This window comes from Sturnira hondurensis, unplaced genomic scaffold (genome assembly GCF_014824575.4).
Source record: "Sturnira hondurensis isolate 20B ecotype Veracruz unplaced genomic scaffold, ASM1482457v3 Scaffold0000648, whole genome shotgun sequence".
NCBI classification, from domain to species: domain Eukaryota; kingdom Metazoa; phylum Chordata; class Mammalia; order Chiroptera; family Phyllostomidae; genus Sturnira; species Sturnira hondurensis.
In genome coordinates, this window is record NW_028073279.1 from 6769014 (window position 1) to 6793013 (window position 24000).

A 24000-nucleotide genomic window follows, 5' to 3' on the forward strand; every position below is an offset into this window, starting at 1 on the left:
AGATCACCCGGAGCTTTTCCAGAATGCACTTTTCCCAGAACAGACCCCTGCTATTCTGATTCTGGAAGCCTGGGGGTGAGGTCTGGACCTGGGTGCATCACGAGAGCTGCCCAGGGGATTCTGAAAGGCCGCCCTGTTAGAATTCAACTTCTAGTCACTTCATGTACCTCTTAAGTGCAGGCATAATCTACTAAGAAAATGTCATTAAGGGGGTTGTATTTAAGAGAGGAAAGCCAATACTTTCCTCCATTTAAGAAGCATGTGGAATTACTCTAAATGTTAAAAGTAAAAACACACTAAATATTAAGAAGAGAAGCACCATAGGCTACTAAGAAATAGAAGTCTCATGAGACAAGAGGATTCTGATACTTTTCCAATTCTCTGCAAAAATATTTTATGTATTGATTTTATAAATTTGCATGTTAAATTTAAGTTGTTCACACATAAGTAGAAATTAAAATACAATTAATTAGTTGACCCTGTCAAATACAGGGGTGGTATATGAGAAAGCACTTTATAAATGAGTCATTTGAGGGCATTACCATATGAGACTTAGCACATGAGATATAGAATGCCAGATTTCTACATTGGGCAAAGGCAGAAGTGGAAGCATCCATGTGTGACACTGAGCTATGTTTCCCCAGAATTGAGCTGGGGGTTGTTTCCATTTCTTTTTTTTTAATATTTTATTTATTTATCTTTAGAGGGGAAGGGAAGGAGAGAAATATCAATGTATGGTTGCCTCTCATGAGTCCCCTGCTGGGGACTGACCTGCAACCCAGGCATGTGCCCTGACTGGGAATCGAACCGCAATCATGTGGTTCGCAGGCCCGTGCTCAATCCACTGAGCTATACCAGCCAGGGCTGGGGCTTGTTTCCATTTCTAAATGAAGGAACAAGCATCCTGCACTGTGTGGTCACTGGGACTGTTTGTTTATACATGTTGACACTGACAGATACTGGCTGTTTATAAGACTTGTGTGCATTTATTTACTCAGTCTACTAAAGTCAGTCTCGTAACTTGGACGTGTAATATAAGCAGGTGTCATTTATTTTTACTTATATTGTGTATACAAGTATTCCAAAGAATCTCACACACTTCTGAAACTATCCCAAGGATAAACTTTTGGTAGGACTGACTCCAACCTTCTGAAACTCACATTTAGTCACAGACAAGTAAGTGCTGATCTCTGGTGATCCCTCCCAGGAGTTCAATCTCTGGGCTCATTAAGTGTTAGAAAGTACAATTACCTTCACAGTTAGATGCATGAATAAATAAAAGTAACTAATATCGTTGTGCTAGCTATTAGGATTTGCTTGAAAGTATGCGTTATGCCCTGTGCCATTCCTAAAGTGATTATTCTTGGGAAGTTTCCCTTTGACTGTTTTCCTTGGGAAGCAGCCCTTTTTCCCCACTTTGAGTACCTGACCTGCACAGGCAGATCTAAGCAGTGGAGACATGTTGGGGTACTTCTTCCATTCCAGAGCTTGCAGCGTCGGATTTGGACTTTCCTATCTCCATTCTTAATTCAAGGGGGAAAGTGCCAGCAAAGATAGAGGCCAGAAAAGAGGCTGCTTTTGAAACCAAGGGGAGAAGGTAGCCTAAAAGCACAGTTTGCGTCACCCTCCCCTTCGTAAGCCCAGGAGTGAGGAAAATGCACACACTAGGATTGCACTTGGGAAATGCCGATAGAACTGTGCTGAAGACACGAGAAAGAGTTGTGCACAATGTTATGTTATAATTCAGGGATATTTATTATGGCCCCTAAGTGATTTTTAATCAGAATCAAAGCTAAACAGTGAGTTTCTCGGACTTAACCTCTTTGCTCAATAGGCAATGCATTAGGAAAGTATTGTCTGAAGGAATTCTTTTGTAATGTGACATGATTAATCCCCATTTGCCTCATAGATTCTCATTTTCATACATTGGTTCAGCCCTTATCACTCACCTAAAATACTTCAGATCCCCGTGCCATCGTTTCATTGGATGTTAATTGAGTTCCTGCTCTGTGTCCAGCTCAAGGAATGTGTCTCGCCTTCTCTTTCCTGACGTGTGAAGAGGAAAAACTGCGAAGCCGTTGCTTCCTGCCAAGGTCATCCATGTGACTCATAACAGGTCAAGTCAGCAGATCTTTGTTCTCTGTGTCTCATACGTGGAAGAGGTAGAGAACCATGCAACACGAGGTGCTTGACCTCCGGGCCGCCGTCAGGTAGAGGATTAGACTTAGAGAAGGGCTCTGGTGGCTTTAAAGGAGATGTCGGCGTTTGTGAGAGATGTACGATGACCATAGTTTTAAAGCCAGTTCTTGGGGCTCCTGGTCTGGTAAGTGACTAGTACACCAAAAGAAGCAGAATATTTGAGGTTGCTTTAGCCCAAGAAATCTGGGGCTAAGAGTAGCCATAGAAATTCTTTCTCGGGGCTTAGAGGCAGCCCCATCTTTCCCACTGCATTTTGGTTGAAGATCTTGTTTAATGAAACTCTTGAGCTTAAGAGAACAAAGCGGAAGAAGCAAACTTGTTGGTAGTACGTAACATGCTGTGTATTTAAGCTGGTTCATCTTTCTCATCGTTTTAAGCGATGCCTGTCACAATTTGTTGTGTTTGACTGAATCCTCTTTCGCAAAAGTTCTATATCTCATTTAAAGAAAGCTATTAATGAATCTGGATTAATTCATCTTTCTGGGGAATTTTGTATTACTCTTTAAAATGAACTGGAGACATTCTGAAATTTTACAAAACTCAGTAAACTGAAGTGACGTGGAAGTGCATCTTTTGGATGCAGATTGTTTAAACTGCATTGATGCTGCTGATGCGGTTTGGACCTGCAATGACTTGGCTTCCTGCTCATTTTCCCCCAAGTAACTTTTACTTGAAAGAGGAGTTGGTCAACAAGCTTGCTTGTAGAGGCAGAAGTCTAATCAATTTTCATAGAGAATGATTTAGAACTACAAGAAGCTAACTTGGGGATTCCTTGTATATCTTCAGTACTTTTCCTTTGAAAATAGATAAACTTTTAGGTGCTGTGAGGCTCAAAACAAGTACTTTAACCATGAGGGCCCACGTATTATTATGTTCATTTTGCTGGTCATCCCGGGAATTCAATAGACTTTGCTTTTCCTCAAAGTAGTTACCAAGTCCAGACATGTTTGAAAGAAGTAAGGGCGTGTTTCTTGGGAGAAGGTGAGATAAAGAAAGAAAAATTAAGTACCGTATTTTTCGGCCTATAAGACGCCCCTCCCCCCCCCTTTGGGGAGGAATAATGGTTGTTAATGCTTCAGCTGAGCTCTGTTTACATTTATGTTGGTGAAATATTATGTCATTTATATTATTAAATGTTTTACCATATTTTTTGCTTCAAAATTTCTTTTCCTCCTCTAAAACCTAGGTGCATCTTATGGTCTGAAAAATACGATATTGTTTATCATTTTGTACTCTTTAGGCGTGTCCAAGGTACAGGTGTCTGGCCATGTCGGACCTTTCGTTTTCCATGGTGCGTGCAAGAAGAGATGCTTCCTGGCCACTGAAGCGTTGCCGTCGGTGACCCAGGGCCGGAGCGCTGTGTAGAGTGGGCAAAGCGCCAAATCCTAGCTGTGTTAATCCCATCTGTGCCTCCTCAAAAGGCAGTTACTTCCTCTGCATGGTGGACATTGGCCATCCTCGCCAGATCTGGAGGAGGAAATGGTAGATAATGATTAACGTACCTTACATTCTTTAATGACAGAGTTCATCTTATAGTGTTAATAATTATTGTGCTCTAGGCACTGAAGGGTTTAGGATCATAGAATTTTACTTTTAACTTTGTATTCTTGAAATTTACAAATGGATAAAAGTAGAAGTCATCCCGTGTACCTGTCACCCAGTTTCAACAATTAGCAAAACTAACTCGTGGCCATTCTTGCTTCATCTGTCTCCCTACATACTCACTCCACTCTTCTGGTTTCTGTCACCCCTGATTAGTTTTGTCTTGAACTTTATGTAAATGGGATTAGACAGTATGTGCTCTTTGGGGACCGGCTTCCTTTGCTCAGCGGGATGTCTGAGAGATTCACAGTGCTGTTGCATGCATTGGGAGTTGGGTTCCCTGTTCTCTGCACCTTTTAGACTTTCAGGCTGAGCTTCTTGGTGCCCTGGTCCCCTGCCTTTCGACCTGTGTGTCTGTGGGGTCTCCCTTTCTTAGCCCCTGCTCATCCTCATTGCCACTCTTGGTCCGAGCCCTGCTGCCTGGCTGTAGGCACCTGCACTCTGCCTAGTTCACCAGCACTCCTCCTCTGCTTTTGAAAATGCTCAGATGGCCCTGGCTGGTATAGCTCAGTGGATTGAGCGTGGGCCTACAAACCACACAATCGTGGTTTGATTCCCAGTCAGGGCACATGCCTGGGTTGCAGGCCAGTTCCCAGCGGGGGACACATGAGAGGCAACCATGCATTGATACTTCTCGCCTTCTCTCCTTCCCTTCTCCTCTAAAGATAAATAAATAAAATATTTTTTAAAAATGTTCAGATGACAATCGTCTCTTTAAACAATCCGCCTCTTAAAACTTTCCATTCAATTCCTCGTCTTCACCTAACTGCCATACTTCTCTTAATACTTCCCTACACTCACCACCTAATTTCTTTAAGTCATATTTCTCTTTTCCTCAGCCCCTTATCATTTGACCTCCATCCATGTCTGCATAGCTCCCCGAGAAGCCCTCATCACCAAGTCCCATAAGCTGTGTTTGCTCTCTCGCCTTCCTTTTCCCCTATAAAGTGACCAGTAACTTGCTCTTCCTCCTGGTCTTATGGATGACAGTCACTGGGGGTTTTCTTTTTAATCATAAAAGTACCACGTGGTTAAGAACACAGGCTCTGGAGCCCAGCTGCGGGGGTCAGAGTGCTGGCCCCTCCACTTACCTTCACTCTGACCTTGGCTGTGTTCTAAACTTCTGCCACCCTCCCTTCTTTTAACCCTAAATTGGGAAGCACAGTAGTAACAACCTCGTAGCATCATTTTGAGGATCAAATAACAGTATCTGTAAACTCTTAGAACAGTGCTCAGCAGTTGTAAGCACTATTAAGTGCTAGCTATTAAGACTGGAAACAATAAAAATTTAAAAACTGTTGGAATGCATGAAAACTCTGTAAATTCCCTAAAATTCTTACCACCTAGCAATAGTTACATTTTGGAATACATTCTTCCAGTATGTTTAACTCAACATTATCTATACAGCATTGACTTTTGCCCTGCCTTCCCAAACTCCCTCCCTTACCCTAGCTTGTGTGACAGAGTTGCTTTGTCCCTTCCCAAATGCTTAGAACCTCGGGGTGCGGTGGAACCGTGTCATGGATTTGTTCTTACCTTCTTCGGAAATTGTTCTCTCACTTCATACAGCATCGTTTGCACCCCAAAACAATGAGCCCTTTGAGGGCAGGACTTTAATCTTCTGCTTCTCTGATCAGCCCCGCTTCCTCTCCTCACACCCGGGCTGGCTTCAGCCCCAGCACATACTCAGGACTCACTGGGTATCCGTGAGAGCGTCAGCTTCCTTATTTGGAAAGTGGGTTAATAATACCTTCACCATGATCTCCAGAATGTTAAGTAAATGAAAATAAAAAACAGAGTGCAGAGCAGTGTGTATAACATGCTCTTGTTTATATTTTTAAAGACAGGTATATGAATGATCGTGTTTGTACCTGCACGGGGCATCTTCAGAAAGAGAGAAACCAGTAACAGTGATGCCTGTCAGGAAGTCTAGAGTAGGACAATTAGTTTTTGTTTGTAACCTCTAGGACTGTTTACAGTTTTTACCTTATGTATATATTCTTTTAAAATTTCAAAACTGGTTAATGAAATAATGAATTTCTTCAGGGACGTTAGGAAGAGTAAATAAAATAACTTTATATAAACTATTAACATAGTGCCTGACACAGAAAAAGCACCCTGGATATGTTAGCTTTTGTTTTCAGTATTTTAAATAGTTGTTGCATTCATCAATTCACTTATTTATTCATTCTTCAATAAGCAAGTCAGCCATGCAGATATGAGCAAATCATGTCTTAATCACTCCTGCCACTGTAGCAGAGAAGGCAAGCTTGTTTGTGAAGGTCAGCCTCAGTGTGACTGTAAACACATGCCTCTCTGCATATCTGGATCCTGGGCCCGCATACCATAGAAGGGGCTGGCTCCTGCACCTCTGCAGGTCACCATCAGAGAGCCACGCCCCGCTAGGCCCCCCTTCACCTGGAGGAAAACCTGTTTGGTGCATGTTATGGCAAAGCAGCATTGCCCTTGGAGTCCAGATGCCACACATGTGGCCAGCCTATGCTGGAGGTAAAAGTTCACAGCACCAGCAACTGGCTTTAATCAAGTGCACGGGACTCCACCCCAGCTTCTTGGAGCTATGTAAGGAACCCAGCAGGTCGGTAACCTTTGGCTTGGGACACTGGGCATTTGCAGGATATTTGTGGGAAGGTGAGCAGGGTGTATCCTGTTTCCAAGAAAACAAACATTGTGTACATGAACACCCTAGGGTGAGAGGTTCAAGCTAGCTGATGTGTTGGTTGCTACATCCCGTGTCCTAATCTAACCCAAGTATTTATGGAGGCCCCATTCTCTGCATTAGTCAAAATGAGAGAGAAGATGGTATGGTTAAGGGCATGGCTTTGAAGTAGAAAAGACCTGGGTTTAAATCCTGTTTCTACCACTTACTAGCTGTCTTATCTGTGCCAATTATTTAATCTTCCTGAGCTTCGATGGATGATCAATTCAGCCTCCATGGTTGCAGATTCTGTTAAAGGAACAGTGTGGCACATTCTCTATGTGTAGAGAGTATTTGACATAGTAGCTGGCACACAGTTAAGTAATGAATAAATGCAACTGTTATACCACCATTACTGAGCTAAACTTCCCACAGGTTAGTGGGAAGACAGTATCTACACACAGTCAATTATGTAACATTAAGCATTAAATAACATACAGTTAAGCTCCAAAGTAAATGGTGTTTTGGATCCTCTGAGAGCTTGATCTTCATCACTTTGGAAAGAATAAAATAGACACCCACACTGAATTTTGCATACAATTTTAGGGAATTCGTGCACAAACCACCCCGCTGCCTCTTTCATGCATGGGCCAGCATCTTAGAGGTCCTTGACCCCTGAGCTTCAAGCCCACAGCAGGAATTCAAAAGGGAATAATGACTATAAGCAAAAGTAGTTGGAGAGACCTTCCTGGAGGAGGTTAAAATGTGAATGAAAGCCTAAAAGAAGAGAGAATTTAAATAGCCAAGAAGAAGCAGACAGAGAACTAGGGCAGACACTTGTAGGCATTACTTGTAAATGCAGCCCAGAAAGCCAGGGAATGGGCTGACAGCCCCTTGACACTACAGCAGTAGACAGAGCATAGAGGTTTGGGGCCAGGCATACGGAATCAGACTACCTCGGCTCACGCCCCAACCAAGCATCTGGCTGTCGGACACTGAACTTCTCTGTGCCCCAGTGTGTTCATTTGTGATGGGGGTGAGGATAGAACCTCCTCACAAACGCAGTGTGAGGGTTCAGCAGGATAACGTCTGGACAGCGATTGGCACATAGTCTGGTGGCCAGCATGTAGTGCATGCCATGTAGTGTGACACACTGTCTTTATGAGTAGGATTTTAATTACGGTGGCAGAAATATTGGGGATGGTTTTGACTGCAAAGCTGAGCCCTTTGGACTTTCTGGGGGGTCCTGGGGAATTCTTTTTTTTTTGAGACAGGAAAATAACCTGAAAGTGGTGCTATGTCTAAGCAGAGTGGTCAGGAGAGACTGGATTGGAGAAAGTAAGGGGCATGAGTTCTGTTCTGAGGCTGACATAGTGTCTGTAACCTGAGGTGCTGGGAGCCAATACCGAGGTAAAATACAAGCCAGAAGAATGGGGGAGATATAAATGGAGGGACGTCAAAGTAAGAACGAAGAGAATTGGGGAAGTGCCAGGGTCTCAGGTTGCACCGTCCAACTAGGGAGCCACTAGAAGCGACTATAGAGCACTTGAAGTGTGGCCAGTCCAACTCCAAGTCAATTTTTCTTTTTTTTTTTCTTTTTCTTTTTTGATGTGGCTGCTACAAAATTTAAAATCCCACACTTCTGTTGGACAGCCCTTACTTGGTATAAGAATTAGAAGGAGAGACGAGGCAAAAAAGATGCCTCAGGGACCAGGACAGTGCTGGCGTCACTCACTGAGAAAGGGACATCAAAAAGGTTGGGGCGGGCAGCGATGTGGCACGGGGTTGGGGCGTGTTGCCGTTGAAGCAGCTGTGCACCGCTTGGGTATAAATTTAAATAGGCTTTCCTTTAGACATTGAGTAAGGTAAAGGGCCAGCGCTATATGCAGAATGCACAGGTCGTAGCTAGAGTCATAAGGGTAGAAATTCATCTACGGTAATTGAGGGCCAGTGCGGGTCAGGCAGGTGCTGGGTGATTTGCGTATGTTCTCTCATTTCCTCCTGGTAATAACCCTGTGAAGTAGGCACTATTCTTATCCCTTCCCATTTCACAGATGAGGGAACTGAAAATCAGAACTAAAGCAAATTGTAGTAAGCGGTGAGCCAGGACTTGAACACAGTCTGACTGTAAAAGCCCTCGTTCACCCGGCCACACCAGGTCCCCATGACTGAGCCCCTAAGAAAACCAAGTCCGAAGAAGCAACAAGAGCTGTGGTAAGGAGTGCCATTGCACAGGCAGGGAAGGGGAGGCTAGCGTCCCTGAAGCCAGGGAGGAGAAGTGTCCAGAAGGATGAAGCTGTTAGGAAAACAAAGTTAGACTAGTGTAGCAAAGAATTACGTTAAATGATAAGAGCCATTTCAAGCTGAAGTGTTTTTAATACTGTAGCTTTAGGTCATTATTTAAAAATTTTGAATGTTTGAAGGCTTGTTCAGAGGTTTGAAAAAGTAAGCTTAGATAGGAAGGGACATTCTTTTAAATGGATAGGTCCTAATACCCAGGGAGAAATAAACATGGGGAGAACTAAAAGGCAGAGAAATCATTATTGTATCAGAATCACCGAGGGAGCTTTAAGTGCCGATCCTTGGGCCTTGCTGCAGACCACCCGCCCGGGAGCCCCAGTGAAGTCAGGAACCCAGTGAAGTCAGGAACCCGCTGCTCAGGCTCTGCAGCTCTCTCCTCTGGATTCACCACCCAAACTGGCTCGTTCGCACGGTTCCCTGCCAGGTTTGCTGAGGCATGGGAGGAGGATGGGATCATCCTGTTCTTTAGCAACAGTCTTACCTGGAATCCGGGGCAGTTCTCCTTTCAAATAAGAGCAACCAATTCTTCCCACTCAGGTCTTCTCCCAAGGCTGTTGAACTGCATACTCTGTGCTTTCGTTGCTATGGAGACCAGCTATGGGGATGGGCCACGGGCCCTAAACAGAGCCCGGGTCTTCTTTTTCCGGGGATCCTGGCTCACACTTGCCCGTGCTTCCTTCCAGTTTCTTTCTTGTACCCTTGCTGTTCAGAGGCAAGCAGTACAGAGGGGTGATTAAGAGGATGACCTGGAGAGTCGGTGGCACCGAGTCCCAGCTCTGCCACTTAAATCAGTGTAATAATCCTCAGCAACTTTTTTGGCCACTCTGCTTCGTCTGTAAAATAGGAGTGATAAATGAACCCATCTCTAAGAGTATTAAATGCAACGATTCATGGAATTTACTTACCTGGCACATACTAAGTACTCAATAAATGGTGGTAGTTATCCTCTTGTATCATTACAACAGCAACATTATCATCATCACATCACATCAATGTGCCCTGGATGGCAGGGCAAATCGGCCCATCGAGGATGCCAGGTAAGGACCTCAGGAGGGTTTGCAGGTATAAAAGCACACTCCTTCCTTTCAGGGGGTGAGCTCTAGTGAGGTCTAGAGAGAGGAAGCTGTTCTCCGTTCTTTTTCATTCTGCTGGTTCCGAGCCTCTGTTAACTTCTCTTTGAAGAGCTCTGGGCACTCTCTCCTCCCCACCCCTAACCGCGTTTTCCACCCCTCCGTGCAGTCTTTCCTCATCTCTCTCCCATTTTCCTCCCCCACAGGCATTCTGTTCTTTTTGCTCTTTGCTGTCAGGACTGGGGGGCTGGGGGCTGGATAGGACAGGCAGCTGGTCACAGGTTTCCCTACCCTTGGCCTCATGGCCTGGGGGCTCTGGTTGGGGAGAAGAAGAAAAAGAATTTTGTTTTACCTCTCCCTCTTTGTGAGTCTTAAGAGTTTAATGTGGTCAGCAATAATGGCATGATATTAATAGAAATCATAGCTAATCTTTGTAAGTTATTTACAGATCACAAAATGGCACATTAACAATCGTGTATCAGTCAGGACTCAGCTACAGCAAACAGAAAGCGCTCTTGGCAACGTTAGCAGAATGGGCTTTAACACAGGGAATGGGGTGCTTGCACAATCGGTGGAAGGCCCGGAAGAGCAGGCTGTGGACAGAGCCCTCGGGACCAACTTCCAGACTTCACTGCAGAACTGGCCACAGGGCCAGGCAGGAAGTGAAGCGTTGGGAGGCAACTGCACCCCCATAGCTTCTCAGCACCATACTCCAGTGGCTGAGCACTGGGTGCCACCACCTCCACAAAGAGCAACTTGCTCACCACCCTGCTTGGCAGCAGAAATGAGCCAACAGCAAGAAATTGGCCTTCTCCCTTCGATCACCCAGAGCCCCAGCTGCTTGAGAACCTGGATGTCGTAGTTGGCTCTGGCCGCCATAACAGCGTACTCTAGGCTGGGCGGCTTAAACAACAGAAACTAGTTTTCTCGGTGTTTTGGAGGGTAGAAGAAGCCTAGCACAAGGTGCAGGTTTCTTCTGAGGCCTCTCTGGCTCATAGATGGCTTTCTTCTCCCTGTGTCTTCACGTGCTCATCCCCCCGAGCCTGTCTGCATCTACATTCCCTCTTACGAAACACCAGTCCTATTAGATTAGGGCCCATTCTGATGATCTCATTTTAACTTTCCAGAACACAGTCCATTTTGAGCCACTGGGGGTTAGGACTTCACCATGTGAGTCGGGCAGGGCACAAATCCCGTTACCACCAGGAGATGCAGCGTGTTACTCTCCACCCCTGCAGTCAGCAAGGCCCCTCGGTGCGGGGGCAGGGCAGCTGCCCAGCCCCGACCACCAGGGACCACACTGCTAGGGGGCTGCAGAGTGCTGGAGCACTTCACGTGGGGTGTGATCAGCGGGTGCACGTATTTAACCCTCAGCCAAGTACTCTTTATATTTATTACACTCACATGCTTATTTTATCTGATGTTCTTAACAGTCTTTTGAGGTACAAAAGTATTATTATCCCCTATTTTTCCCATGGGAAAATTGAGGCTTAGAGAGGTGACAATTCCTAGCGTGGTCCCCAAAGATAGGTCGTGGCAGGGGCAGGAGTGAGCTCAAGTCCCCTGGCCTAATCCTGGAGTTGGTCTGAAATGGAATATCCAAGGCATAGTATAAAGGAAGGCCATGTCAAAAGGGCAGATAGAGAGCCCAGCACGTGTGCCCACAGATGTTAGAAATGGCCACAGCGCAGATCCTGCCCAGTTTGTAAGATTTCTCTGATTTTTCCAGAAATCTTTCATCCCTTTAAAGTGAAATAGCTCCATTTTTTTCAAACGTTGACAACCACTTCAAAGTTAAAACACACAGATACTACTGAGTTAATCCTTTGTGGGGCCCAACCAAACACATCTTCAGGATGCATTGAGCCCCCAGGCTCTGACAGAATATGAGTGTTCATGAAAAACCGTTCTAAAGGTCTTGACTTTGCACACCTCACACGTCCTGCCACATTAGAAAGGTGTTGCCACCTGGTCATATGACCTTGACATTCTTCTTTTGCTGGCTGAATTTTTCTCTTGTGTCTCACCAAATATGTGGTCCTTGTCTTATTAACAAGCCTAGAGGCCCAGCATTGTAAGCATTTGTATGTGCAGGGTGCATTACTGATAGGCACTCCTGTCTGCCTTCCCAGCAACCCTCTGAGATAGGTATTGTCTCCCCTTTAACAAATGAGGGGACAGACGAGCTGGAGTAATATCCTGATAGTTGAAGGTAAGATCAGAGGGAAGTGGAAGCCTGTTGACTTTTTTTTTTTTTTGCCTGCTCATTTATTGCAGCCACAAGGGGTGTGTTTGCTCACGAACGTTGGCTTCACTCCAGTGGTTCAATTCCTGGCCAGGCTGTGATGACTCGTGCTGCGGAACCTGGCGCCCCTCGGTGCCCGCCTCCCAGAGCAGCGTGCTCCGCACCGCTCTCTCCACCCTTCTCGCCCTGCTTCAGGTCTCTCTAGACAAAAGTCACGATGCTCATATTTCCCTAACAGAACATCTTGTTCCTAGGACTATCTAGGACCCCGAGAATTCAGATGAGCAACAGCATTAAAACCAATGCAAATTATTTGAATAACTAAATACTACATGTATTTATTCACACCAGCCACATGTAAAAAGGAAAACTAGGTTACAGAAGTGATAGCCGGAGTTTGATCAAGCGGGGGGTCTGCACAGGTATGCACAGGCTTTCTGGGTGGGACCGAGCTCTGGTGGCTCAAGATCTCCAGATGCTGACCTCAGTCAGCAGCAGCAAGAACATTCTTGCTCGGCTTGCGGGTAGCAGAGGGGAGGCCTTTCCTCCAGGGCATGAGACAGACTAACAGGTGATACCTTTTGCACCAGAAGAGGTATTGCACAAACATGAAGCAATCAGCAAGCTCGCAATTCCAGATCATGGAGCGTCAGGGTCACCCAGATTAACATATCGTGGGCTGTTCAGTGATGAGCTGAGTGTTTGTGAATCAAATCATTTGGAATTACATCCTTTCCTTGGTACAGTGGAAGTGTGGCTTCTGGGATCAAAAGCCTTACAAGCTAGGTAACTGGGAGCAAGTTTTTCTAGCCTCAGTTACCTCATCTATAAAACAAAGGTGATATAGTAATATACCTTTTGGAATTCTAGCAAGGCTTCGTGGACAAATGCATGTGAAGGCACCATGTGCAGTCTAAGATCCATACAAATAGCAGCTGTTGTTTGCCTTGGAAGCTATTCTTGGAGGAAGAATAAAGCATGCTTTTCCATCCACCTCGCAGCACAAACAGCCAGACAGCCTCGCCATTAAGGGAAGACCAAAGAAAACCCTCTGAAGGTGCAGAGATGTTCAGAGATACTTTTTCCCAAGCTCTCCCTGTGATTCTACCTCAGTCCAGCTGTTGAGATGCTATGCAGCAGCTGTAAGCCGGAAGTAAATCCTTGTCTAGACCTTTAGCCCCTCCCTCTACGTACATCCCACTCAAGAATCAAACAGCAGTGGCCCTCCTTGCATGGACATGAAGGCAACTCACCTTCTTAAGTTGAAACAATGTAATTTTGATCTGATTCTCCACAGAAAGAATGTTATAATGAGATTATATTCTTTGAAAAGAGACATTGTATTTGAGCTGGGAGCCTGAGAGCAGCTGGCAGGCCAGAAGGGGATGGCACTCTACCTGAAGCAGAGGACAAGCTGCCTGGGTGACCGGTCAGGCTGGCTGTGAGGGGCCGGTCAGAACACAGATGTGGGAATGGGGGGAAGCTGCAAGGAGCCGCACTGGTGACTGTGCATTGGGAATTGCAAGCTGTTTTTAATCATGACTGTAACACAGTCAGGAAGGAAGACAGGCCTCCATGTCCTAGATGCAAAGTTTCTCACCAGTTTTAAAGGGGCCTACCCGAACATTTTATAAATAGAGCCTGACTGTGGACTATTTGCTCCCCGTGGGTGGGAGCAATGACTGAGCCCATCCAGATCTGTGTGGACTGTTCTGCAGTTACAGGAAGACTTGCCCAGGCCTTGGAAACTTAATGCCCCGGAGGTTGAGAAGAAGAGGAGAATGCTTGGCATTATTCTCATGCAAAGAGAACATTTTGAAAGTCCTTAGGGTGCAGCCTGGAGACCACAGGCTGCTCAGAAAGGGTATCATGTTTGCCTTCTAGAGGCTGGGGGGGTGGGGGAGGGTGGGCAGTCCTCAGAACTGGGGCCAGCTGGCAGGGCCAGTTTAACGTGCTACAGGGAACCAAATATGGAACCAGTGTGCGTGAATCAGGGCACTTCATACTTTTCACAGTGAGGTTGCCTACTGCTTGGGTTCCCTTTCAAAGGCTCTGTTAATAAGCCCTAACCCCGGAGCACTGAAACGGGCTAAGCCTGGCCACTGGGTGTGAGCAAAATCACCGGGAGGAGATCCTAGGCCTCTGTTTTGGGTGGGGCAGGATGACTGAAGAATCTGAGGAAGAGGCAGCTGGTCAGAGAATGAATTGAAACGAGGTCACCCTGGGCCTAGGCCACCCTGCCCTGCCCCAGCATTCCTCCTCCCAGTTTCCTGCACTGCTAGAGCTTCTTTATTTTAAGGGAATTTTCTTTTGGATGTCACGAGTCATTCCATTCTGTCCTGACACTACAGTATGGCAGAATGGCCTAGAGTTGCATTTAAAAAAAGGGCTGTTGCCCATAACCTGCCAAACCCAGCCAGTCAGCCAGTCAAAACCCTTGAGGCTCACTGACCGGGGGAGGCAGGCAGGTACTCGGGGGATTTCAATTTACTGTGTGAGGGGAGGCTCCCAAGGATGAATATAACAGCAGCTGCTGCTCACAGAGCGAGTGCCTTGGTCCTACACTAAACACTGCATGTACATCAGCAAATGAAATCCTCAACACAGCAGTATTCTTATATTACAAATGAGAAAACTCGGGCTCGTGGAAGTTAAGTCACCTGTTTCAGTGACCAGTTTCGTCCAGCTAGTATGTGGCAGAGGCAGGGTCCAAACTCAGGAATGTGAAGCTTGCTGATTAGGCTGGATTTTCCGAGTTCTGCCCACAGTTTTAGTTGTGCATTTGAGCCAGAGCTGCCTCTGACCTCAGAGGGTACAAGCTCTACCCAAGTCCTTGAACTCAGCCACTGGGAGCATTCTAGGTGTGGAACTTGGGTGGACACTGTGGAGCCTGTGGGTTGCCTGTATTTGTGCAGCCTTGTCTGGCGTAAGCCTTTATGGCAGATGCGCTTTGTGCAGCCGCAGCCCCTCTGCAAAGTTGAGATAGTCTGGGTTTGCTGCTGGCGCCACGGTGTCCTAAGACTTTGCTGAGCCCTTGCACAGCGCCGAGAAAGCACACCTACCATCTACCTGCTCCCGTGAGTCATAGAACTGCCACCGTGCTACCAGGCCTGCCAGCTCTGCATTTTCCTCCAATTGCTACTGAGCCAAGAGAGAACTTAGTCGTGCACGGCAGGGGCTCCAGACAGCATTCTTCTGCAGGCTGCCTTCCTCTTAGACTGGGCCACTGGACCCCAGATGGGTTGAAGCTCAAGGTCCAGGGGGTTTCCTTTGACTTTCACCAGGTGGCTGGGGGAAAAAGAGAAAGAGGGGAGCCTAGAATCCAAGGGCCCTTAGGCCCAATAGGAGAACCCATGAACATGTGGTGGGTACAGGATTAGCAAGAGCCCTGGCTGCCAAGATGAGGCCAGAGAGGTCAAAGGAGGGAATGGTTAAATTTCATTAAATATGTTAGGCTTCAAGGCTGTTTGGTGTATCCAATTTTGACATTTGTGGATCTGTCTGTCATTGAGAATCTCCCAGCCAAGACGCTCCCACTCTTCATGATAGGACCTAGAAACGCACCCTTTGTGCAGAGTTCTCCAGAGGCACTGTCTTTTGCCATTTTCTGTTGCCAGAACTTGCATCCTTGTAATAGTTGGGTAAGGGAGCCAAAAGGAAATAAAACCAAACTTTCGTTAAAACGCACAGCAGTAGTGTTAACTGCGTGTGGCCTCTGGTTGCACATGCTCACGTTTGCTGGAGGCCCCCCAAATGTTTATGTATATTTGTTTCCCTTTAGGAAATCCTCCCAAAGGCTACTCTGTGCTGTATGTGGGGTGCGTGGATTAAACTGCTAACTGGTACCAGCTTGCTGCTGACCAAAGATGTATGAAGGTGCTCGGGTGGGTAACAGGCTTAGACGCCAAGACCACCACTCACTACCGAGGGTTATTTTAGTAACTACCTACCTCATAGAAGTTGTTGACTGGGAAAATGCATCCTTTCCCCCGTAAGGCAATGCAAAGGCATTATAAATGTTTAAACAACTTAAAGATGACTGTTACTTACCTTTTTAAAAATTCTTTTCAGGTTTCAGGTAAAAACAGTAACTGAAGATGTCAAGCAAAACAGCCAGCACCAACAACATCACCCAGGCAAGGAGGACCGTGCAGCAGTTAAGACTAGAAGCCTCCATTGAAAGAATAAAGGTAAGACGGTTTGATTGGCCTGTGTGTGTTTTCTGGTCAGGGCCCTCACTCTCCGAAGGCTAGGCCTCGTTTCAGAGAAGGTAATGCTATTCAGTGCAGCTTGCTGCCAGGATTTTCCTAGAGCAAGCTGAGAGTTTTAGAATCTTATCTTTCATTTCTACCTAGCACAGGCCTCATTTCAAAAGCACTGGCAAGCCAAAGTATCTAAGTTAGCCTCTCTGTTTGGACAGAAAACCTAAAACCCGTGACAGGGTTTCCTGAGGACCTGCCTTCCCTGAACGAACATGGTCAAGGCCTTCGATCACTGTGTTTTACATTGGGACAGGGATTCCTCGTCGCCCCTGTGGAATGCATTAAGTGTTCTGGATTTGTCAGTGAGCATAAGAAGTCAACAATTGGGGTCTCCTTTTTAGGAGAATGCAGCCTTTTAAATGTGTGTGGACTTTAGGGACCACATTCTGCCCTCAGGGTGAGTAATGCCCGCCTTAGTTAAGATCTGGAAGAAACTGGAGAGTGTTTGTTAGGCCACCTGACTTTGGAGTCTTTCTCCTTCAAAGTCCCGAGAAAGGACAAGGCTGTGAATGTCCTGGAATGTTGTGAGCAATGCTGTTTCCTAGAAACTGAAGCAATCACCTGATAAATTTCCCTTGGCCTGGAGATAGTCACCTGTCTTCCAAACAGGAGGCAGGCTCTGCTGCATTGGACGGGGTTCACCTGAGGACTCCGGTCTGAGCATTCCAAGGGATCTCCCACCCAGCCTCCTAAGCAAGGCACGGCCTTTTTCATTTTAACTCATGCCAGAGGAAGGCACTGCATCCTCCCATGCCCGTTTTGTCTCTCTTCTTATTTCCCTACGCCCAGTCAGTTAAGTTGGAAAGTCTAGCAGAATTTAGCTCTGTTGCTTTAGAATTTTGGCTCCGCATCCGTAATTCTGTTCACTCTGTTCTGCATTCTCATCGATTTTTTTATGGAAACTAAGATACAACCTTCCCTTGATTCACATATACTTTCCTTTACCTTCTCTCAACCTTTTATTTTGAGAAATTTCAAATTTATGGAAGATTGTAATGGAAGAGTTTGTAAGAGCAAACACCCATATACTCTTTACCAAGGTTCACCAGTTGTTAGCATTTTGCCATATTTGCGCTCGTTCTTCTCTCTCTCTCTCTCTCCCTCTCTCTCCCTCTCTCCCTCTCTTTGTCTCTGTGTGTGTCTCTGCACACATATTCTCACAAAATACATACATATTTTTTTCTTTTTACCAATTAAAAGTTATTGGCAGACATCATGACTTTCACCCCTAAATACTTCACCATCTACCTCTCCAAAGTACAAGAACATCTTCCTACACAAGCAGAGTACAAGCAAAATATTCGGGATCAGCTAGGAATACTCTAATACACAGTTCATTGATGAGGAATCCAGGCCACTCGCTTTGCCGAGTGGCCCTCACTTGAGATGGACTCGTATGCTGACGATTAGATTCCAGTTAAATGTTTTGGCTGGAACACTAGCTGGCTCGTGGTGTGTCCTCAGTGCTCACACTAGGAGATATGTAATGTCAGTTTAATCCCGTGATTATGAGGAAGGCTGTCATGTGCCAGATTTCACCATATAAAAAGTACCTTGTCCCTTTTTAACAAGTTATCTGGGACTGATTCCATGAGACCCTGGCTGTCCTGTTTTCTGACAGTCCTGTACCCAAAGGGTGAGCATTCAAACACACTTTTTAATAAAGTTGGTAAGTGAAGTATTTTTCTTTCTTATTTGTTTGCTTTGGTTTGCCTGCGTTTCAGGTTTCAAAGGCCTCAGCGGACCTCATGTCCTACTGTGAGGAGCATGCCAGGAATGACCCTTTGCTGGTAGGGATACCAACCTCAGAAAACCCTTTCAAGGATAAAAAAACTTGCATCATCCTATAGAGGAAGAGCAAAACGGTCCCTCACCTCTTCTCACCGAATCAAATGATGAGCAGCTCCTTGAAGAAAATTACCTTCAGCTTATTTGGTAACCACTGCTAATAACTAAAATGCTCTTACCGTGGAATAATAGACTCTGAAGTCTTTATTTTCCAAGTTGTCCTTTCTCTGAAATACACTTTACTGATCTAACATAAAATAACAGTCTTGTTTTCCATTTGGTAACTCTGGTGTCCTATTGGGTTACTGCTTCATGAAAGTCCGTCAGGCCTTTTATAAAACACAATTACATGCTTTCAAGTATATGAACGATCCAGCTACATCAAGGCCCAAATTGCCTGAGCCCCTGTTTAGAATAAAGTGCTGAGAATAACTTAAGTCTTTAAAACTTTATGTCATAATTGTTCTTAATAGGGTTGTGCCAACCTGTACAGTGTACACGGGTGAGGAGTGTTTGTGTGAGCATGTGTGTGTGTGTATGTGTATGTGTATATATATATATGTGTATATATATATATAGACATACATATCTTTGTATATACACATATCAAAGCTTATTTGCCTATTATAATTTCCCTGTCCTCATACCATCAGTTCCTCAGCTTCAGAAGTTATCTTAAGCTATGTATAGGTAGAGTAAGAACTTCTTTTCATATAGTTATTGTACCAAAAGTAAAGAGCATCCTAAAGGTTGTATTTGTTGTAGTCAAGTTATGAAGTCACCTCTTGCTGACCCTTTTAGGCTACAATAAACTACGAGTTAAAGTTTTAAAATTGAACTTAACGTCCTTTTATACTGTGAGGTATTCATTCACAACAGGCCTTTTGGGCTTCAGCAATCATGAGTCTAGGAAAAGGGGGAAGGGGCTCTTGGGGAGAACTCCAGGCCGCAGTGCCCCCAGGGCTCGCATTCTCTGGACTAGGGGTGTACACTTCTGAAATTTCCACCTTCGTGATGCGAAGGAGACCAAGCGCACAGGAGCCTGGCAGAGGGAACGGCGTGAGACCCAGCTGCTGTTCCGGGCCAGACCTAGTGACTTAGCTTCTCTGTTTCTCTCTGCCGGCCTCACCATCCTCACCTGCTAGAACATCTATTTGCAGAGATCATGTTTGCCTCCCCAGCCCAAGTGGGTGGAACATGGTGGGAACGAAACATACAAAAACCATGAAGGTAACAAGACACAAGCTCTTTCCATCCATCTGCAGTGTCATCCCTACCTTGTCCACGAACTGTCCGAGGGAGGCGTGGATTCAGTGGCACCCAGCTTAAGCCCAAGCATTCCAGCAGCCGGGCGTTGGGTTCCTTGATTTTCCTCTGGGCGCAGCGTAGCCCTCACATGCTGGGAATTTCTGGTTGGGAACCCCCAAAGGAGGACCTTCCTATGACCACAGAGTGTGTTCACTTTATCAGAAGGGAAGAGGGTTTTTTTTTAAAAAAATGCTCACGAAGGGCCAAACCATACACTTAGCCTTTGACATTTTAATTCATCTTCAGTTCCTAAAAATATAACTACAAATGAAGGGTAAAACACATACTGTTTACAATGGGTTTTTCCCTAGTTTTGTACAATCTCGCCCTACAGTGCAAGCCCCTTTTCAGATCTAATGTCAGGGCTTTGAGTAGTATATTCATTGTGGATGAACAGCGGCAGGGCTGTTTGAACTGCTCAGACATAGTCATCATTCCCCACGTCGCCTGACTGTTCGGCCTAATGAACTGCCCCCACTTTTTCCAGACCATGTGAATCACGCCACTGCCCTTAACCACTTGTCCTCTAGCACTTGGTCCTGCAGCCCAATTCCCAAGAAAATCATGGGCACCTGTTTAGGAGAGTGACGGGGTTTTACCTTTCAAAAGGTGAAATTTGACATGTACGCTAAAAAGACAACTTTACCTTTAATGCCTCTCTTAAGGAGACATTTGTGTTTTTAATAAGTATGTTTTTCTGGTAGTTAAAAAACACTAATCTTATTTTCACTCTGATTTTTAATGTTTCTTAAATATTTATGATACATCTTATTAAAATGTTTTCATGAAATTATGTTTGTTATACAGTTATGTGCACATTTTCGGTAGCAGGCATAGATTATTCAGTACAAAAGCATGTCTTTTACCTAACAGAAAACAAGTTTGTTTTGTTATATAATTCGTTAAAGAGGTTGAAGTGATTAGGAATCGACTAGAGGTCCCAAGAGATTTCATTTTATTTTTGCCGTCCAGAGAGCAAAGGCCGTGAGGATAACTCACGTAACTTCCTCAACAGGTATACGGCTTGTTCAAGACACAGTGAAATCAAATCTCTTGATCCTGGATCCAGGGGGGATGGGGAGGGGGTGAGTTGTAGCTAAATGTTGGTTTACTTATAACTTAGACATCTATGTGAGAAAGTATAATATATGTATACATATATATAATATGCAGACGTCACTTTTATTTATCAGGCTTTATTCTACTTATGAAGCCACAGGTTAACTGTTCTGCAGGAGCTGGTTTGTGGTAATGATGCACAGATGCCCAGAGTGTTACTTTCTTCTGACTGCCACGATAGTGACACACTTCATCACACCTACACGTGCACCTTCTCGGCTTCATGTCTGTGAAGCCATTTAAATACGTTCACTATACTTTGTCTTTGATGCTGCTTCTCTTAACAGCAGTCTTTTCTTTTTTCATTCTTATCCCGTGATTAGTTCATCATAAATCTGTCCTATTGAGCCCTCAGGATCATGGCAAGGTTTGCTAGACAAAATTTCATGACTCCATAGAATTTCACAGAAACACATTATTTTTCCTAGAGAGAAAACACTTTATTTACCAAGTGATTCACAAGTTATAGGTTGTAACTACATTTTTTCTAAAAAGAATCAGGTTTTTACATTTCCTTACCTTATTAAAATAAAAAGTGCCGTACTCATCTTTTGAAGGAAAGACCTGCTTTGCTTTCTCTTTGTTTGGACTATTTTTGTACATTACTTATTTTAAACCATCAAAAAAAAGCATACCAATGATTTAGTAATTTTAAGGCATAGCTTAGTTTAGGTAACGGAGGACGAGCCAAACTCTCTCTCAGATACCTTCTCGTCTGATTGACTAATAAAATAGTGTCATCTGAATGATTACACCAATTTTGATGTAAGCTCTAAATAGGCTCAAGAAGTGAATTACACCACATGTCAGTTCTTTCTCAATAAAATAAATATAATGCAGAGCGTGTTATGAATTGTATTGATTTCTTTTATGATATATCTGTTACTAAGAAAAAGTACATTGAATCAAATAGAATTAGATGTATATTAAAATCGAGCGCTTATCTGAAGTGGGTGGCCTAGATTGTTTTCCAGCCAATCCTGTGTCCCCGTGTCACTGTGTCATGTCACTTTGGACAAGGCACTTCCTCTCCCTGGGCCTCCACTTTGCCATCTGTAAAACAAGGGGCTGGAAGAAGGTGGTGGCTGGGATCCCCTCCTGCCCTCGTGGTTCCCCATCCCGTGGCTTCCCTTCGACTCATCTGCCAATCTGTTGGTGCTATACGCCGCTCAGACTAGTTCGTCTGTCGTGTGTGCTCGTTCAATAGCTTCTGAAAGGCCTTTTTGTCACACAGCTTTTTTTCTAGCTTTATGGACTTGATTACTGTAATAATGTCTTGTTTTTAGCCATGTAACTAAAAACATATATCCTCTTGATGTCTCAGTAAATTTGATATATAGTTGATGGAATTTTGTTATTTTAAAATATTCTTTGGCTACTCATCTGTCCAGCCTCTTATTAACCTGAAAACTGTGATCATTGTTTGGAAATCTGTCCTATGAAAAGAATAAAAGCATTTATTTCACAGCTAACATGTTCACAGATTTGAAAGAAGTTGCATTAAAGCACCATTGCTCTCTTTACTGGGTCAGTGCCTCATTGCGCCATCCTGCCCGTGTTTGGCTCCACCGATTAAAAGAAGACCAGTTCTCTTCGCCTTTTCATTCATTCAGTCAGTCAGCATTTTCTGAGCGCCTGCGGAGAGCTGGGTTGTGAACTCAGGCTCCGAGGACACTCAAATGAATAAGACACCCCAGCCCATGAGAGGCTTACAGGCTAGAGTGAGAAGGGTAGGAATAATAGGTATGTAAACTGATAATTATGTTGCCATGTGAGAAGTGCCATATGCAGGTGAAAACACAGTGCTCTGAGAACCCAAAGGAAAGAGCGCTTTTTCTCAGCCAAGTCGAGGCTTCCCAGGGAGCTGATGTGATGTTTGAACTGGGTGTTCCGAGAAGAAACCCTTTAAGAATTGGAATGAAGCCTTAGGAGGAAATGGCAGGAAGAGGAGAAAAGGGAGTTCAAGTTAGTGTGCAGAGTGTCTCCCTTGCTACTACTATATTTGTCCCATAAGAAACAGGAAGTCAGTGGAGGTTGTTAAGGAGTGATATAAGGCTTCCTGATGTGTGAAGGGCTTTTTCCCACCCTGAGACTCAGCAGTGACCATGGAAACAGATAACAAATGGACTTGCAATGACTCATATTCACCAAGTGTTTGCCAAAGGTACCTGCCTCCTCCCTGACTGCTTCCTAGGGCTGGGATTCCCACAGGGATGAAGGAAAGACAACACTCAATAATGGAAAAACAGTCATTGAGCACCTGGTTACAGACTGGTCCACCTCAGAGGTGGCCTGTGCTTCTGAGCACCAGTCACCACACACTGCAAAGGGCAGGAACAAATGATAGTCACTCAGTCCTTTCTAGGAAAGGACCGAAGAATTTGACACTTGTTTCGTGAAAAAGAGGCAACAACTAGGAAGCACTTTCTCTGGTACAGACAAAACTACCAGAAGTTCTTGTGACTTTCAGTGGCAGACGGTTGAAGATGGTAGAGGGACTGGGTGGTAGTAAGTTTAAAACAAGTGAGGGAATGAGGTTGATGAGGCTGAAAAGGGCAGACTGACTAAATAATCCTGGCAGATGAAATGTGACACTTCCTTAATGTTATGAACATGAAACTCAGATGTGAAGGTTGGGGTGGGAGAATGAGCAGTAATCAGCTTCTCATTGGCAAGAGGGTCAACGACACGTGTACCTGTGGATACTCATAATCTGTCTTATTTGGGGCTCGGTAGACAGTCCTGAGCATTTCTCCTGCCTTCTTCCCATGCCCAGGTGTGCAAACTTCTGGCTTACAGCTCCGACGGTAGAATCTGGTCCCACTGTCAGCTGTAGCTACCTTTGCACAACCTGGTGTGATGGTTGCCTTTAGTTCCACCTGCTCCTCTACCCTTTTTACCACTGTCAGCCGCAAATAACCTTTGTCTTCAGATGAGCCCTTTTGTGGCTCCAGTTACTGTCCCATCTGAGTCATTCATGTTTATTAAAGGTTGTTTAACTGTACACCCGACCTCAGGAATCTGTACTTCAACTATCAGTTTTTTAAGAAACCAGCATTTTCTCTGCTCTGGAGGAAAATGCAATCCAAGTAAGTTCGTCCTGAAATGCTAATGGCTGAATATATACAGGTCTGTCCAGAAGGTATCCGGCCATGTACTATGAAAAACAGAGACATTTATTGAAGAAGATACAAAAAACATTGTACATAGGACAGTGACATCCCAGTCCTCTTTAAAGTACACATCTTGGGACCTCGCACAATTCTTCCAATCACCTTCAGCTGCCCCATCGTATTTTCCTGACTCTCATTGACTGAAATCTCTTCCTTTTTAAAGGTGATTTTAGTTTGGGGAAAAGCCAGGAGTCACAAGGTGCCAAATCTGGGTTGTAGGGGGGCTGAGTCACCTGGGTGATTTGATGTTTCTCAACAAAACTCTGCACAAGATATG

General features: G+C 44.8%; 1 protein-coding gene across 8 annotated transcripts in view; it reads left to right on the top strand.

Annotated features, from left to right (window-relative positions):
• GNG12 (G protein subunit gamma 12) overlaps positions 1-22071 on the top strand; it is a 123602-nt gene extending 101531 nt beyond the window's left edge. For 5 of the 8 annotated variants that reach the window (XR_005065956.1, XM_037042753.1, XM_037042783.1 and 2 more), the window contains 2 exons: positions 16145-16263; positions 18060-22071. Coding sequence is in view for 6 of the 8 variants with exons in the window: in XM_037042753.1 (XP_036898648.1) it covers positions 16171-16263; positions 18060-18185 (219 nt within the window). In the remaining 2 variants the exon portion in view is untranslated. Of the gene's footprint in view, positions 1-8565; positions 8672-9723; positions 9821-16144; positions 16264-17492; positions 17972-18059 lie in introns of those variants that run through there. The other 3 variants (XM_037042772.1, XM_037042760.1, XR_005065962.1) reach the window with 3 other exon arrangements.
• Positions 22072-24000: the final 1929 nt, after the last annotated feature.